The sequence below is a fragment of the Galeopterus variegatus genome, unplaced genomic scaffold (assembly GCF_000696425.1).
Source record: "Galeopterus variegatus unplaced genomic scaffold, G_variegatus-3.0.2 Scaffold215, whole genome shotgun sequence".
NCBI lineage: Eukaryota > Metazoa > Chordata > Mammalia > Dermoptera > Cynocephalidae > Galeopterus > Galeopterus variegatus.
Window position 1 is genome coordinate 669323 of NW_007726326.1, and position 15273 is coordinate 684595.

The following is a 15273-nucleotide window of genomic DNA, read 5'->3' on the forward strand; positions in this document are numbered from 1 at the left end:
AAAAAAATGTCACTTTGTTGTTACATCAACTTAAACAACTTTGTCCCCATCTCACAAAAACTGCAATTTCAATACCATCTGATTTTTTCTAATTAGCCTTCCTATCTGCTGGTAATATAAATAAATGAACAGTGAGAGCAGAGGCCATCAGCTTAATATATAAAACAGGTAAAAAGAAAAGAATCTGTGTTGAGGTGAACAAAAATGGAAAATGTTCATTTGATGATGAGGTGGAACCAATGCCTCTCATCATTTCTGTACAGCATTCTGACTATCAGTAATGGCTAACATTTAACTGAGACGCATTATTTTGACCAACAAAATACAGTATTATACATTTAGAAAATGTATTCTTAAATATTTCAAGCATAATCTGAAGTAATATATAATTTAAAAAATACAAACCAAATCACATGGCACATTATTGAAAGAAATAAAGTAAAATGAGGCTTCTAAAATTTCAAACTATTAAGACGACATCCTAATGCCTAAAGAAAAACTAATTAGAAGATTAGATCACTCAATTAAAAAATGGTCATCTCACTAGCTGTATCTATAAGCAAAAGTATAAGAAATTCTTTAAGGTCTCATCAAAGAAAAACCTCCAATGAGAAACATTTATAAACTGAAATATTTACATATCTTTTCTAATACCAAATCCTAATACAATAACTGTATGAGTTTGAACTACAAGTATACACCATGAAATTGAAACAACCCCCCCCCCCAAATTCAACAGTTCTTTCAGACATCACAAGTTGAATTCCCATATGAATTATCTGTCCAGTAAAGATGGGCAGTGAAATTATTTTCAAATATTAAAACACATAGTAATCATTTGGCTAAAATTGGATATTAACACTGGCAGTGTTGTAAGAAAAAAACAAGAGTTTTATTAAATTAGATAAATTTAGCTAAAGATATTTCATATATATTTAAATGCCTTAAACAAAAAACCCTGTATGTATTTGCAGGGTTGTAGAATTCTAAGAAATCCATTACCTATTAATCTGACTTGCTGCTGTGTCACCAGGAAGAGTAAAGGCCATACTGAATGGACTTAAGCATCAACAATCTAATTTTATTCTTATGCAGAACGAAATATTCTTTTAAATCAGAGTTTTAACTCTGGGGAAAAGAAAAGAAATAGAAGACTGTTTTCAGGTGAATAAAGGAAGTACAAATGAGTTCTTTAGGGTAGGGGCCTGCCTTGTTCAGGAAAGCACCTGGCAGACAGTAGGTGGGCAATAACTTTTTTTTGATGAGTGATCCAGTTATAATATTAACATACACTAGATTATATATTCTGCCCAAATGTAAACTCCTTGAGGTCAAGGACCTATTCATCTCTTTACAGTCTAAAGGTGCTTAGCCTAGAACAGTGTTTTACAGATAACATTCAAACCATTTTGTGGAAAAGCTGAGTTATTAGCAGGATTAATATATGGCCAAATGGATGATCACTAAAAGTACTGCTATAATTCAGATTATTTAAATTACATAACTGATTTATCCTTTAATCCAAATTTCTTTATTTATGAAGTCAGTATGAAAAATTAAGTGGCTAAAACAGTTGCATAGTACACTAGAAGCGAGTTAATGAAATAACACTAAAAATATGTTTGACATAGTTATAAAGCTGAATAAGAAAAGTACCTCTGATTTTCTAAACTAAACGCTAATATTGAGAACTGCTTCAGTTATCTGTAAAAGTATATCCCCCTACAAAATAAAAATTAGGAGATCTTGTTAAAACAGTAAGAGAGAGATCAGTAAGCTTTTTTAATGTTAGGGTAACAAGAGCCTGCTATACAAAACTGAATTTCCTATTAAAAGCAGCAAACTGGGTTCATCCTAATAATACATTTAAATGAAAGTACATTTTGAATACTATATTATCATCACACAAAACTTTTTCCTTCCAAAGAAAAAAACACAGAACACATCAAAAGTTTTGAAGCATTGCCCTGAGATGCTAATTAACACAAAAAAAGGGAGTAGGGGAGCCAAGAATTTCAGTGGTACAAAAATGAAGTGCACAACAGAGGTGCAAAAGTGCCTTTTAAAAGTGTGGTTGGTTCCCCACCACCACCATTACCCCCAGGCATCAGTAACGCACAGTCCGCTGTTATAACGTATACTTCCTTCCTGTATTTTTATAATGAAAAATTATATCTAGTTTGGCAGTGCTGACTCATGTGGAAAAGATTTAGTCTTCTTAGATCACACTTACATATAGCTTTCTCTTACTTCCAAGCCTAATTTCAGTACTAATAATTTTAACAGAGGAATATTTTAATTTCCTCTTTTTTATTTAAAGACTCTCAAATACAAAAAGGCTCTAAATATGCTGTTTGCATTTGAAATATAGCTTTTTATCACATATTTACTTGTGATTTAAGTTTTCCATCTCAAAAGATTCCACGGTCCAGTTCAAGGTTTTGAAGTTTCTGTAACTAAAAACTTCAGTCTACTGAAAAAAATTGAAGAACTGACTTACTGTAATAGGGATCTAGCCTTCAGTGCTAGTATGCCTGGTCATCAATCTACACTAGAAGCACTGGTATTCATTAAACGCACATTTAGATGCCTGCAAAGCCATAACTTAGAACATTATCATACTTCGCACTCTACCACAGATTCAGACATTAAGCATTTATTGTAAGTTAGGTATGGAATCGGTTCTGTAATTCCAACTGTTGTAAATTTCTAAATATAAATAGTACTTCAGTTTGTCTTCATTCATGCTGATTAAGATATAAATTAAATACAATTAAGTTACATTTAATCACCTCACAAATAAGAGGGATAATGAAGAGATTTTGCTGGTATGTTAACTACTTAAATCTGAGACATTTCACATTACTTTTCCCACTACTTCCCTAACTTTACATTAGTTTTAAGGCTATATATACAAATATGTATATTCCCAATTTAAGGAAAAAATACAACAAAATGGAGCATACTAACTTTTATATACAAAGTTTGATTTTGTATTCAATGTTGTATTTTAATAGTTTTCTAGTGGGGAATCTGCCTACTGAATGATTAAATTACATGGTGAAAATACAATATTCAACCTAGAGAGACAAAAACACAGAAGGGCACAGAACAGTAGTCTTTTCAATGTGACAGATTTTAAAACTTACTTTCACATGCTTAATCAGAGGAATTTAAGCCTAAATTAAATTAGATTATTTTTATATCTACAATTCCTTAAGCTTTGAAAGTTATTTTTAAAGACCAACAGCTAAATATTATCAACATGCTATATTTCAAATCACAAATACATCTTAACCACTTGGATTCTAAAGACATGGGCCAATTAAAAATCACAGGCAAACACATACTCACAAACACACATACACCTACCATAGAGTGTTAGATTGTCAAACTTTTGACAATTATTTTAAACAGTAGGCAAATTCAAGCTGATGCACATCTTAATGAAAAATAAGCAGCCCAAAAGAAACCTATTTAAAAAAATAGATTAAGGAATGACAGTAACTTAAATCTTTTAGTCTTTCGAATGGAAGGGAAACAGTTCCATCTATGCCTTGAGTAACAAATAGTATTGTTCAATTAAGAGACTAACATCTTTCCCTATGAGAAACATCTCATTAACAATGGCATGGTGTTTTAAAAGGCCGGGGAAAAAGAGGAATTACACATACATGATTACATTTCTTGTTTGTTAAATCAAGCTTTATTGATAAAATGGAATTTAGAATATCTTACTAGGAACAGCAGCAGGCCCAGCCAATCATGATAGCAAAAATGTGGCAGTCTCCTACTATATGTAGGAAGCTGCTGCTTATCAATTAGTAATTAAATGTAAGGACTTGTAAAAGAGGTGCAAAGAATCAAGGCATTTTAGCCCCAAGATTGATATTCTTATGAATATACTGTATTACCTGCAATACTCATGGCAACAAGGAGAGAACATCCTGAAAATTAAATGAAGGGACCAACCAGCTTTATCAATAATGCCAATCCCCCTGCCAAGTACATTAAGATAGTTTTCAGTTAAGTCCTCCGATGTTCAGCTTTGTAAGATTTTGAAATTATTCTCCATAGTCATTTGCATGTTTCAAAGTTTAGCTGATGTGGCTGCTGCTCTCCCTGTCGCAACCCCAAGTCCAAACACAATGTGACTTGAAAGGGCTGTAGATCTGTTGCATCACACAAGCCAAACATTTCTTGTAACTTTGATAGTGATTTAAAGCAGTTCATAATTAAATATGAGCATTTTGTACAAGGACAATTACACTTTACAAAAAACAAAATCATACAACAAAAATTGCTGGAGTCTGATTTACAACATGAATTATGGTTTCAAATCACGCTTACATAAATCTCAATTTACAAAAAAAAAAAAAAATCAGTTCTGGGCTAGCTGTTGTACTGCTGAAGTCCTCTGGTGTAATCATTCTCACCCATGTCATATCCCCTTCCTTACAGTTGAAAATGGATGTTACAAGGTTCAACAAAGTTGAGCTGTACTCTCCTTTGGAGGTGAAGGTAAACTCCATGGCTAGATGAGCAGTTTTACCACATATCATCAGTTGATGTAGAGTCCTTCATAAAAGGGAACAAATAAAACAAGGAACTAAATTAAAGCTTAGAGGAGCAAAAATATTTTACTTTCTGGATAATGCAGAAAGATAAGATTTTATAAAGTTGAATTTTAGAATATGAATGTTTTTTAAAGTATATAAGAATGTATGTGAGTATAAAAAATATCAATATTTAACCTATTCAGAGTTGTTAATCCTTTGTTTTGTTTTTTGGAAAATATTGAAAATATGGTTCTACTGTGAGGTTGATAAAACTACTAAAAAGTTTTTTTCTTTGATAAAATCCAGGCTGTCTTTAGAACACCACTTTTATAAACTTTTATTGCATCAGAAGACATTAAGACCTCAAGTAATAGATTTGAGGAAGCTTCATAATGCAATACATAAAATATTTCAAGAGCTGTGCCCAAATGATTTAAATTACCACTTTTTTAATAAACATCATACTACAACAGAATTACAACAGGAAACTTAATTGGAGAATATGGTATTCTAATGTCTATTTATAGAAACAGAATTATCTACTTTAATACTTAAATGAAGTACATACTTCATGATGGACAAAAGTATTTCCAACCATTAAAACTATTTAATAAACACGGACATTCTGAAGTTCTGTTGCAGCTGCTTACAAAACTCAGAATGATTCAAGATTCTGGTAGTAAGATCTGTACTACCAATTTCAAAAAAAAAAAAAAAAAACCACCGAGTGGAGGCAAACCTTCTGAAGTTGATTGCTTGTAGAGGCTTTTTAAAAAACCAGAATAATTCAAAGGGACTTTCTTCTTTTTTGAGAGAGGTGGCCACTCACCATGATTATGTCCTCAATCACTAGAACTGTGGTGCAGGCAGAGATCAGAGCAAGCAGAATTCAGAGCAATCAATCAGGGGTGTGTGTAAGAGAATGGGTGCAGTGAACAGCTCTGCAAAAACAGGTAGGAAGGATATGCATTTAGAGTGGAGGGGAAGGGAAAGCAGAGGGAGCTAAAATGCTACTTACAGTGTCATCATTTTTGTAAGGATTCAGTCTATTGTAAACGGCTTCAATTACATTCCGCCTAAATTTAAAAAAATGCAGAAAATTAATTCTTCAGAAAGCACAACACTGCTTAATAACTCATAGCCAGGTGTTCATTAAAATTTCAAAAAACAGTTCTATTTCTTGCTGTCCATAAGTGAGGCTCATTTTAAGATATTTGGGCCCTAATGTTAAAGTAGAGGTGAATTTTCTTTAAAATGTGACATTCCACCAACACAGTTAATAGAAGACTAAAAGTTAACCGTTTAAAAAAAACACTGGTCTACATGGTCTACTTCTATTTGAACTGGCCTAAGTAATTATGAGTCAGTCAGTAATGGCAATGCCATTCTTAAGATATAATAGTTATAAATTAATTAAGAGTTGCACCTTAGTTTTGAAGAAGTAACTTCAACATCTGTTATAGTAAAATAATTCAGATATACTTTAAGTTTCTGCTTTTCTTAATGCCCCCTTTATCTTTTGTCTTTTTCCGTGTCCGGCAACGGATCGCAACCCTCAGTGTTGCCCCCGCACCGGACCGGGGACCGGCAACGGGATTGCAACCCTCGGTGTTGCTCCCGCGCCTCGCTCAGCCAGTGAGCGGGAACCGGTCTGTATGTGGGATCTGAACCCTCGGGCGGGAGCGCCGCCGCGCTTCCCAAGCGGCGCACTATCCAGTGCGCCACCGGGCCGTTCTTAATGCCCCCTTTAAAAAATTCTATTAAAACTGAAATGTCAAATGTGTCATTTTCATGACAAGTCTAAGAACTAGTTTTTAAAAAATATTTGATTAAAAAATCTGTAGTGGTATTTACTCCCTACTTCTAAAATGGATTTGAATCAATTTTATAGACAGTCATTTCATAGAAGGTTATATGGAAGAAAAATTCCCCCCCCCCCAAAAAAAAAAAAAGCTTCAAACAGGAACTTTTACAATTACTACTTAGTGAAATGATTACAAAGAACTCGGGGACACTTCAAAACACTGCGAAGAATCAAGAAAATTAGTCAATAATATATCTTCGTAGGTTACTTATATGGATATTGAGGTAAACATGTTTTAAGCCTCGAATTATAAAATTGTTTGAATTCTCCACTTTAATTTATTAAGTAAAGATGTAAGCTTAACATTTAACACAAATTAATCCAGGTCTATGAACTAAAGTGTAAAGGAAAAAAGGCAAAAAATGCATCCTCCCATCTTCCCTGACACCCAAAACCAACTAACCAGCAATCAACAACCAAAAACATGGCCCTGATGGAGAAAGAGAATCTTTGGGGTGTAAAGTTATCCAGGGATTGACAATCAAATTGTAATATTACTACTAATAATAACACCTAGAATCTTTTAGTGCCATGTAATTTAGTTTAAAAAATTCTTTCACTCTATTATATCATTTTTCCTCTATGAAGAAATCAATGCCACCCAAGCTTTCACTAAAGACAACCCTCAGTGTAATTAGTCACATACAATGATATTCTGTTATCTATTTTAAACATGCACTGTATATACTAATACTAAAAATCACTGAAATCATAGGTTAAATATTTTGAAACACAGATAAATGCATCACTTTAGAAATCAGGTAAATACACATTTGATCAATGAAAACCTAACATTTTCATATACTGACATAAAGCACAAGAGTGCACAGAACGTTAACTTACTTGCTTGCCAATTCACCCCCTGGCGGGAGGCTGGGGATGTTCTCACTCGCTAATGTGCGCATCACATGGACTAAGTCAGGAACGCCTTCCCCCTGCTTCTTTATGATTTCTGGGAATCAGAAGTACTTTTTTTGTAAGTGTTATCCAAATTTAATTAAAAAAAAAAAAACAAGCTGAAACAAAGATAACTTCGGTTTTTAAAGATGAAATGTATCACATCTGAGATTTTCTAAACTGGTATTATGTAAGAAAGATCAGATTAACCTTTGAAAATTAATGACAAAAGGATGCATAAAATCACATAAAAGATTAGCTTCAAAGAATAAAAATAAGACAACTGTAAGAAGAAAAAATATTTCACGTTATATTAATGTATTACATAATCAGGGATATGTGTATACAAATGGGAATGTCCTTTCTTAAGATGCCAACTAGTTACACTTTTGAGGAGATTAACTCCTCTCTTTGGACTGGAAACATGTTTCCTGAACTTTGCCCTTTAAAATACATTGCACAAATTAAGAAATAAACAATTTCAAGATTTGAAAAAAATAATCTTTAAGTATAGGGAAATTTATTGATTATATACTAACCCAAACCATTTTTACATATATTTGCAAAATGATAACTTAAGTAGCATGCACAGATTAGGTTATGTACTTGAGCACCACTCAGCTTAATTCTTCTCTGAAGTATCTTGAAACAATATATAGATACATAATACCATTTCCTTTGTTGATTACTTGAACAAAGTCTTAAATGGAAAAGGTCTAAATTTAATGACAAAATTTTTAAAAAGAGAAAGATTTAATAAAGCATACAACTTCATTTAAAATAATTAATTTCAAAACATTCAGTTATTAAATAGGTATAGCGATATGCTTTGCAGTGTGGTCATGCAGATGTATATTGTTATTCATATCACAGGTTATCAAAAATTATGAACCTTACAAAGAACTCTAAAACTATTCACTTTAAGTACAAGAAGTCTTCACTTGAAGTTTTAAGCATACTTACTCTCTATGGAAATTCAAGCCAAAGGTATTGTAAGTTACATGTTCAAGTTTTGTTCAGTTTTTGTTTTTCAATGTTTATAATAAGAAATGGTATTTTCCTTGTCACCACTGGGGCAAGAAATTATCACTTAGTTCTCAATTTGTAAATACCTTTGAAAATAACAATACATATAAAGATCTTCATCCTTTGATCAGCCTCAAAATATTAATTCATCATTAAAGGCACATATTAAAAGATAGACATTGCTCCTCATAATATTTATTTAAATGGCTCAAATTGTCCTTTCAGAATAAAGGCCAAATTTTCCCATCTATTATTTGTTGCCTTTAAAAAAATTTTTTAAAACCAGTCTTAAATCTGAACAAAAAGCAAGGATCTCAGATTTGGTTTGCCAAGTTCCTTTATTGCCAAGTTCCTTTATAAACATCTAGTATATTTGCTCTACATGGTTCTAATGCTGCAAAACTGTTGTACAAAAATAAAGGGATTTGATGTTTACCTAAACTGCACAATTTCACAATCTAGAACTGTAATACACTTAACATACAGTTTCTGCTAAGTCAATACAATTATTTGGATAGATAACTAGATACAATAAAAATGAACACTGATGATAAATTCAATCAATGATGGTTTCAGGTCTAAAAAACATTACCTTGAATCATCTGTATTTGATATATCTTACATCTCCTTTGTTAAAATATAAATTAGGATATTTTAACTGTGAAGAAAATTACAGGAAAACAAATTCTTCTTAAAAAATAATGAAGTCTTTAAAAACAGTTAATATGTCCTATTCCACGTGAGACAACCTCCCTGACCATTAATATACTAGGTCTTGCTTCTTTCTGCTTTCAAAAAAGAAAAAAAAATTCCTTTGATTGCTCTTAACTATACGTCTTAATTAGAATTGTAAAAAGACTAAATGCTTTCATAAAGAATATATATGTATAGACAACCCGTGTTTCACATACACATTACAAACACATTCTGCTCCTCCCCACCGTCCTCTACCAATGTTGGAAGATTCTGTCAGTTATCTCCAAATCAGCAACTTTAAAGCTCAGGTAGTATGTAGCAACGATTTTAAAAACATATACACATAAATATAATCTTAAATTGGCTTAGAAGGACCACAAACTTAATAGCAGTACAGTTTAAATTGGGAGCTGAATCATCATACCCCCAGAGAGTCAAGTAGAAGGGCACAGATAATAAGAGAAAGGAGAGCTGAAAAGCCTTTGTCCTTTTCTGTGGTGTGGACGGAGAAGCCAAAAATGTTCAAAGCAAATAAGATGAGATTTAGTAGGTCACACAATTTAGAGAAGGCATATATTTAAAGAAAGAAAATAAGAAATGGGTACTTGCTACCTGCTTTGGAAAGTGAATGCAGTATTTTTCATTTACGACGAACAACTTTTACAATGCAAAAGGTTACATTCTATGTTTTTAAATAGCAGCAATTTTAGTTAATATAATATTTATTGTCTAGGTGCAGTCTCATTAAAGCTATCTGAATAAAGAACACCATATTTAATTTATGACACATAATCTCCAACTGAATGGTACAAGTATAATAGCACTTCAACATATCAAAAATACTGAGTTTTAATGTAAACTTTGTCCAGGTGGCAACTCTTGCTTGATAATAAGTAATATAAAATTTAATGCTGTAACAAAATTATGTAAAGTGGATATTCCATAATTTCAGCAAAAACTTCCTTTAAGGAATGCACACTAAAGAAAAAAGTAGCAAGTCACTTCTAAAAGCTGATCCCATTTCATAGTAAAAATATTAAAGTGCTTGTTCTTATTACTTTAAACCAATAAGAAAACATGTATGCCCAAGTTACTTTAACCTGCCAATACATTAAATATCAACTTATCCCTATACATATTATCTTATGGTTTCATATTTTTCTACTAATCAGCAGGTGGAAACAATGGCTTTGTAGCATTCTAATTTTTAAAAATTTTGTATTATCTATTAATAACTTATATTGAAATGATTAATTTAAAATATAAAATTCCAAGACCCTTGGTAATAGTGAGGAAACAGACTCATTGAATAGTATGTCCAATGAATCAAATACTAAATGGCACAAACACGTACTAGATGTATCACTATCAAGTGGGGGAAGGCAATGAAAACAAAACAGCAGCATTTAGTACTAAAATCAAAACCAATCATGATTTTGATATTGACAATTATTAACATCATACAGTAAAAAGGGAGAAACAAAATTAAAGTGCATATTAGTCTTAATAATGCAGGCATAGTGAGATGTAATAGTGTGGTAGGTATGTCATTGCTTGCATGCTATTAGAGGTTTTTAACGTGCAAATTAAAGGCATTAGCAGCCCAAAATGCATTTTAACACTATTAAAGTCATGTCAAATTTTTCCACTTTCAAGAAACTGCATAATCTACTTGCTTACTACATATATGCAGTAAATTGGAATTCTCTAGATACCAAGTAGTAGCTGCATCAAAGATCATTTAAATTTTTTCAAATATTTAAAGGCATTACACTTGAGAGGTATAAACACCTTTCTAATTGTTTCAAAGTAATATGTAGAATTATGAAAAATATACTCCTGGAATTCCCAACTTATTTTTTAACCTTATTCAGCAGTTACATTTCTGCCCGGTAGAGAACTGTTATGTCTCTTATTCAGGTCTGTCTTGTTTAGGTTGGACAGTTTAAGACTTAGGCAAGAAGGCTTGAAACAGTTTAAAGCAAATTTTTTAAAAACTGTGGCATATGAAAGTTGTTAATAACCAGGTAGTGACCTTCAAGTTATCAAAAAAAATCCCTAGAGATTTTAAATTGATATAACACAGCTTTTCACAGAAAGATGGTATTCAAATTATCACCACCACAAATAATGTCTTTGTAATTAAATAAACCACAAATCAGATTTTCCTGGCATAAAATTACTCAGGCCAGTGAATTCACCAAGAATTTTAGAGCACACATTTTAGTCTTTTAAAACAAAAGTATCCCATACAGAATGTACAGGGCCATACTAGTTATTATTTCTAACATAACTGGGATAGGACAACTGCATACATCTAAACAGCTACTACAGAAATACCCTTTCCCACTTTTGCACACTAAACACCTAAATGTCAAAGGCATATAAAGATCTAAAAGCTAACTGGGATAGGACAACTGCATACATCTAAACAGCTACTACAGAAATACCCTTTCCCACTTCTGTACACTAAACACCTAAATGTCAAAGGCATATAAAGATCTAAAAGCTAAAATGTTAAAGTTTGATTGTGTTGAAGGGTTTTCTTTAATAAAACTACTTATTTTTTGTTAAATGATCCACCTTCTACTCTGCATTCCAGGTACTTGTCCAACTCTGCCTCCTTCTTCACTGCTTCTGGAGATACTTTGGGTGCATTTGGAAAACAGATCAAAATCACACTCATGTTGTCTCGACTTCCCTGGGAAGAAAAAAGTTTGAGAAAATATTTTGGTTTTCTTTTTGCTCTTCAAAGCCTTGAGAACCTTCATAGCCATGTCAATTGTAGTTACACTGTTCTAGTGAAAATATATTATTTTTAAGGAGAAAAAATATATATTCATATGTGTTTTGTGTGTGTGTGTGTGTGTGTGTGGGCAACTGCTTCTCTGATCCCCCCATACAGCATATAGAATATATAGTATAACCAACACTCCAGAAGACAGGAAAGAAACATTACAAGTTAAATCCTACTGTAATAATCATTTTAAAAAGTTGTATAAAACAAAAACTATTTCTAAACAGTTACTGGTGGCCAACTTAACTTGAAGTAATACCTAACACAAATATACATATGCACACGTATTCATCCCATACAAAAGAAAACACTAATGGTATTCTTTACAAGATTGGGCCTGTAGTTGCATGCATACTTGAAAATTTTAGACTTAAAATAAATTAAGGCTGGCTGGTTAGCTCACTTGATTAGAGCATGGAGCTGATAACACTGAGGTCACGGGTTCGGATCCCCTTACCAGCCAGCTATAAGTAACTAAGTAAGTAAATAAATAAATTGTGGGGCTAATACATTTGCCTCATAAATAGAAGAAGTAGGAATCAGAAGTAAAACTACATATAAAGTTGATAAACCAGCTTTTAACTTTCACAATTTAAAAAACCTGACCACTTTTAGGAAGTATATTCATTTTTAAGACACCTAAGTATTCAAGATGCTGTAATTAAAACAACTGAAATGATGTGGGCCTTCCCTATTAATTATTGAAGTTAACTTTTATATTTCAGGTATTTAATTCAGCTGTATGGAAAAACTGACTATATCATTAACTTAAATAACAAATAATACAAAAAACTTAATATTAAATAGAATCTTGGAGGAAATTTGTATAAAACGTGGCAAATGTTAAGGTATTAGGTAATTTTTAAAATAGAGTAAAAAAATAGTTGAATGCAGAAGAGACAAAATGGAATCTGATTCATAATTTACTAATATCTGAATCAGACAATTCTCTCAAGAAAAGTTTTACTTTAGCAAACAAGTATTTAATTCTCAAGTGCCACAGAATAAACTCAACAAATAGATGTTACTTTCATGCATACTGACACATAACATACTCACCTTAAATTATTGTTCAGTTCTCCCAAAATTTAGAAAGTGACAGTGTGCATTATCAAGTTGTTACCCTATTCATTTTTTTTTAACATATGTGTTGGATATTACATAAACTTGATTTCTAAGTATGATCAGATTTTAACTATGATTTTAATTACAGCTGGTAGCATGCATATAAAAGTACAAAGAATACACTGACTTTCTATTCCTGTGTGTTAAAAGAAAATCAAATATGTACTCTCAGAATAGTTTTATAAAAATCAACATTAGTTTAAAAAAAAATCAAAGAATGAATTAATGTGTATTACTGATAGAACAGAGTGTGATAGAAAGAACACTGAACCTAAGACAAGGATACATGTCTATGCTTAACTAGGTACTTTATGTACGTGTACACACACACACACACACACACACACACACACACACACACACACACACACACAAACAAGCTCATTAATTTAATCCTCAACAGTCCTGTGAATTAGATACTATCCTCTCTTTTTTATAGCTGAAAGAGGTTGTTCAAAACTGTGTAGTACAAAAGTAACAGAGGTAAGCCTTGATCCGAGGTCTGTCTGAGTCTTAAGTCCACAGAGCCTTGTCTAGCTTTAGCTTTTTCATCTGTAAAATAAAGTGGCTGAGCTAACTCATCTGTTTACACAATCCCATTTGATCTTCCCAACAATCCCATGAGAAAGAGTAATAGTATCTGTCTTACTCTTTTTACAATTAAAGAGACTGATTTTCCAGAGAGTTTAAATAAGCTTACCTGAAGTCATACAGTCTCATATCATGTTCTTCTTACTCCATGTCCAATGCTGTTTCTATTACATCACACCAAATGACCACTAAAGTCCCTCTGTTAGTGCTACAGATTTATTAAACCATAGACTCAAAGTGCTCCCATTAAATGTACTGAGCTACCACACAGTAAATATTAAAATTCTAAAGTGCTTTTCATTTATAGACATCAAAGCCTAACCCTCCCCACACTCTTTTTTAAAACAGCACTCTGATATAATCTTTTTACCTTTGATAATATTCCACATTATTAAAAAGCTCAAGTAGCCATGGTTACTAAAAGACTAAACATTCAGATTATAAATCTCTTGCATAGATGGTAACTGGGTAATTTATTTCTAAAAAGTGTTCCTATGATATATTTTCATAATTGGTGAAGAGTATCCTGCAACTGTGCCAAAAACTTATTTTTGAGAACTGCATGTTCTAAGATGATTAAATACTATAGTAATTAATACAACATAGAATTGTTTTATGCTTTAAAAAAAAAGTCTAGCTACCTTATACAAACAGGTGTCGACTACTTCATTGCAAACTTTCTCAAGGTCATCAGTGACTTCAAGTCTGGATCTTACAAAATCACAGAGCTCTTCATTTCCCATAACATCCCAGATACCATCACATGCAAGGATAATGAACTGATCATCTTCTTCAGATCTTTCAATATCATGGACTTCAGGCTCTGGTGAGACAAGCTGCTCTGTAGGACCTTTCCCATGGACACATTTGTAATCAAAATCCCCAAGGGCCCTCGATACAGCCAGAGAGCCATTCACACGTTGAATCATTACAGAGCCACCTGCATTCTGAATTCGTTCTTTTTCCAGCGGATTGCTTGGTTTGTGGTCTTGTGTGAAGAAGTGAACTTTCCTGTTCCTACAAAGTAAACCTCTTGAGTCTCCACAGTTAATGAAATAAGTATGTTGGGGAGAAATTAAGACACCCACAGCTGTTGACCCACTTCTATCTGCACCATGTTTCTTCTCTGACATAACTCTCATGTGTTCATCAATCTCCAGAAAACCTGTTCTGATTCCATTCTTTACATTTTCCACAGAAGGTGCTCCTGCAGACCCTTTAAAATCCTGGTTACTGGTGATGTGATCTAACAAATGCTCACAGCAGTATTTGGCAACCTGAGAACCAGCATGCCCATCATACACAGCAAAGAATGACCATGTTTCAAGTCCACTTGGTAAACCAATCACAGCCGTATGTGCATCCTCCATTTCAACGCGCCAACCTTGCATGCTGCTTAGCCCATATCGCAACCCATTACCCTGCCCCTGGGCATTATGCTTTTCCATCTTTGGCTTGTCTAAAAATGCTCCCATTATGTCTTGATCCTCTAGGTCTGCAAAGAAAGAGAAACAGGAAAGTCAATAACCATCTTATAAACAAAATACACAACCAACAATCTTTTTAAGAGGAAGGAGATACACAGGAAGCTTTAAATAAGAACTCACAACTCATCTGATAAGCAGACACTCATTGTGCTACTGACATGGAATCTGAAGATTTATAAAGAATTAGGGGGAAAGGTTGCACAGCTCAGAATGGACAGCAAGCAGAGAGAA

At 32.8% G+C, this 15273-nt stretch overlaps 1 protein-coding gene across 1 annotated transcript; it reads right to left on the reverse strand.

Annotated features, from left to right (window-relative positions):
• Nucleotides 1–2640: 2640 nt before the first annotated feature.
• Nucleotides 2641–15050, reverse strand: PPM1A (protein phosphatase, Mg2+/Mn2+ dependent, 1A). The gene is made up of 5 exons (XM_008565945.1): nucleotides 14197–15050; nucleotides 11626–11743; nucleotides 7267–7375; nucleotides 5578–5635; nucleotides 2641–4578 (listed from the first exon to the last, which is right to left on the reverse strand). Exons 1-5 carry the CDS (start codon nucleotides 15028–15030, stop codon nucleotides 4549–4551), a joined length of 1149 nt encoding a protein of 382 aa, XP_008564167.1. The 5' UTR covers nucleotides 15031–15050; the 3' UTR covers nucleotides 2641–4548.
• Nucleotides 15051–15273: the final 223 nt, after the last annotated feature.

Coding starts and splice junctions, on each gene's coding strand:
- PPM1A (XM_008565945.1), bottom strand. CDS start 15,030: ATGGGAGCATTTTTAGACAAGCCAAAGATGGAAAAGCATAATGCCCAG. Junction 11,744..14,196: donor TCGACACCTGTTTGTATAAG/GTAGCTAGACTT, acceptor TTTTCTTCCCAG/GGAAGTCGAGACAACATGAG. Junction 5,636..7,266: donor GGGGGTGAATTGGCAAGCAA/GTAAGTTAACGT, acceptor TTTTAAATTTAG/GCGGAATGTAATTGAAGCCG.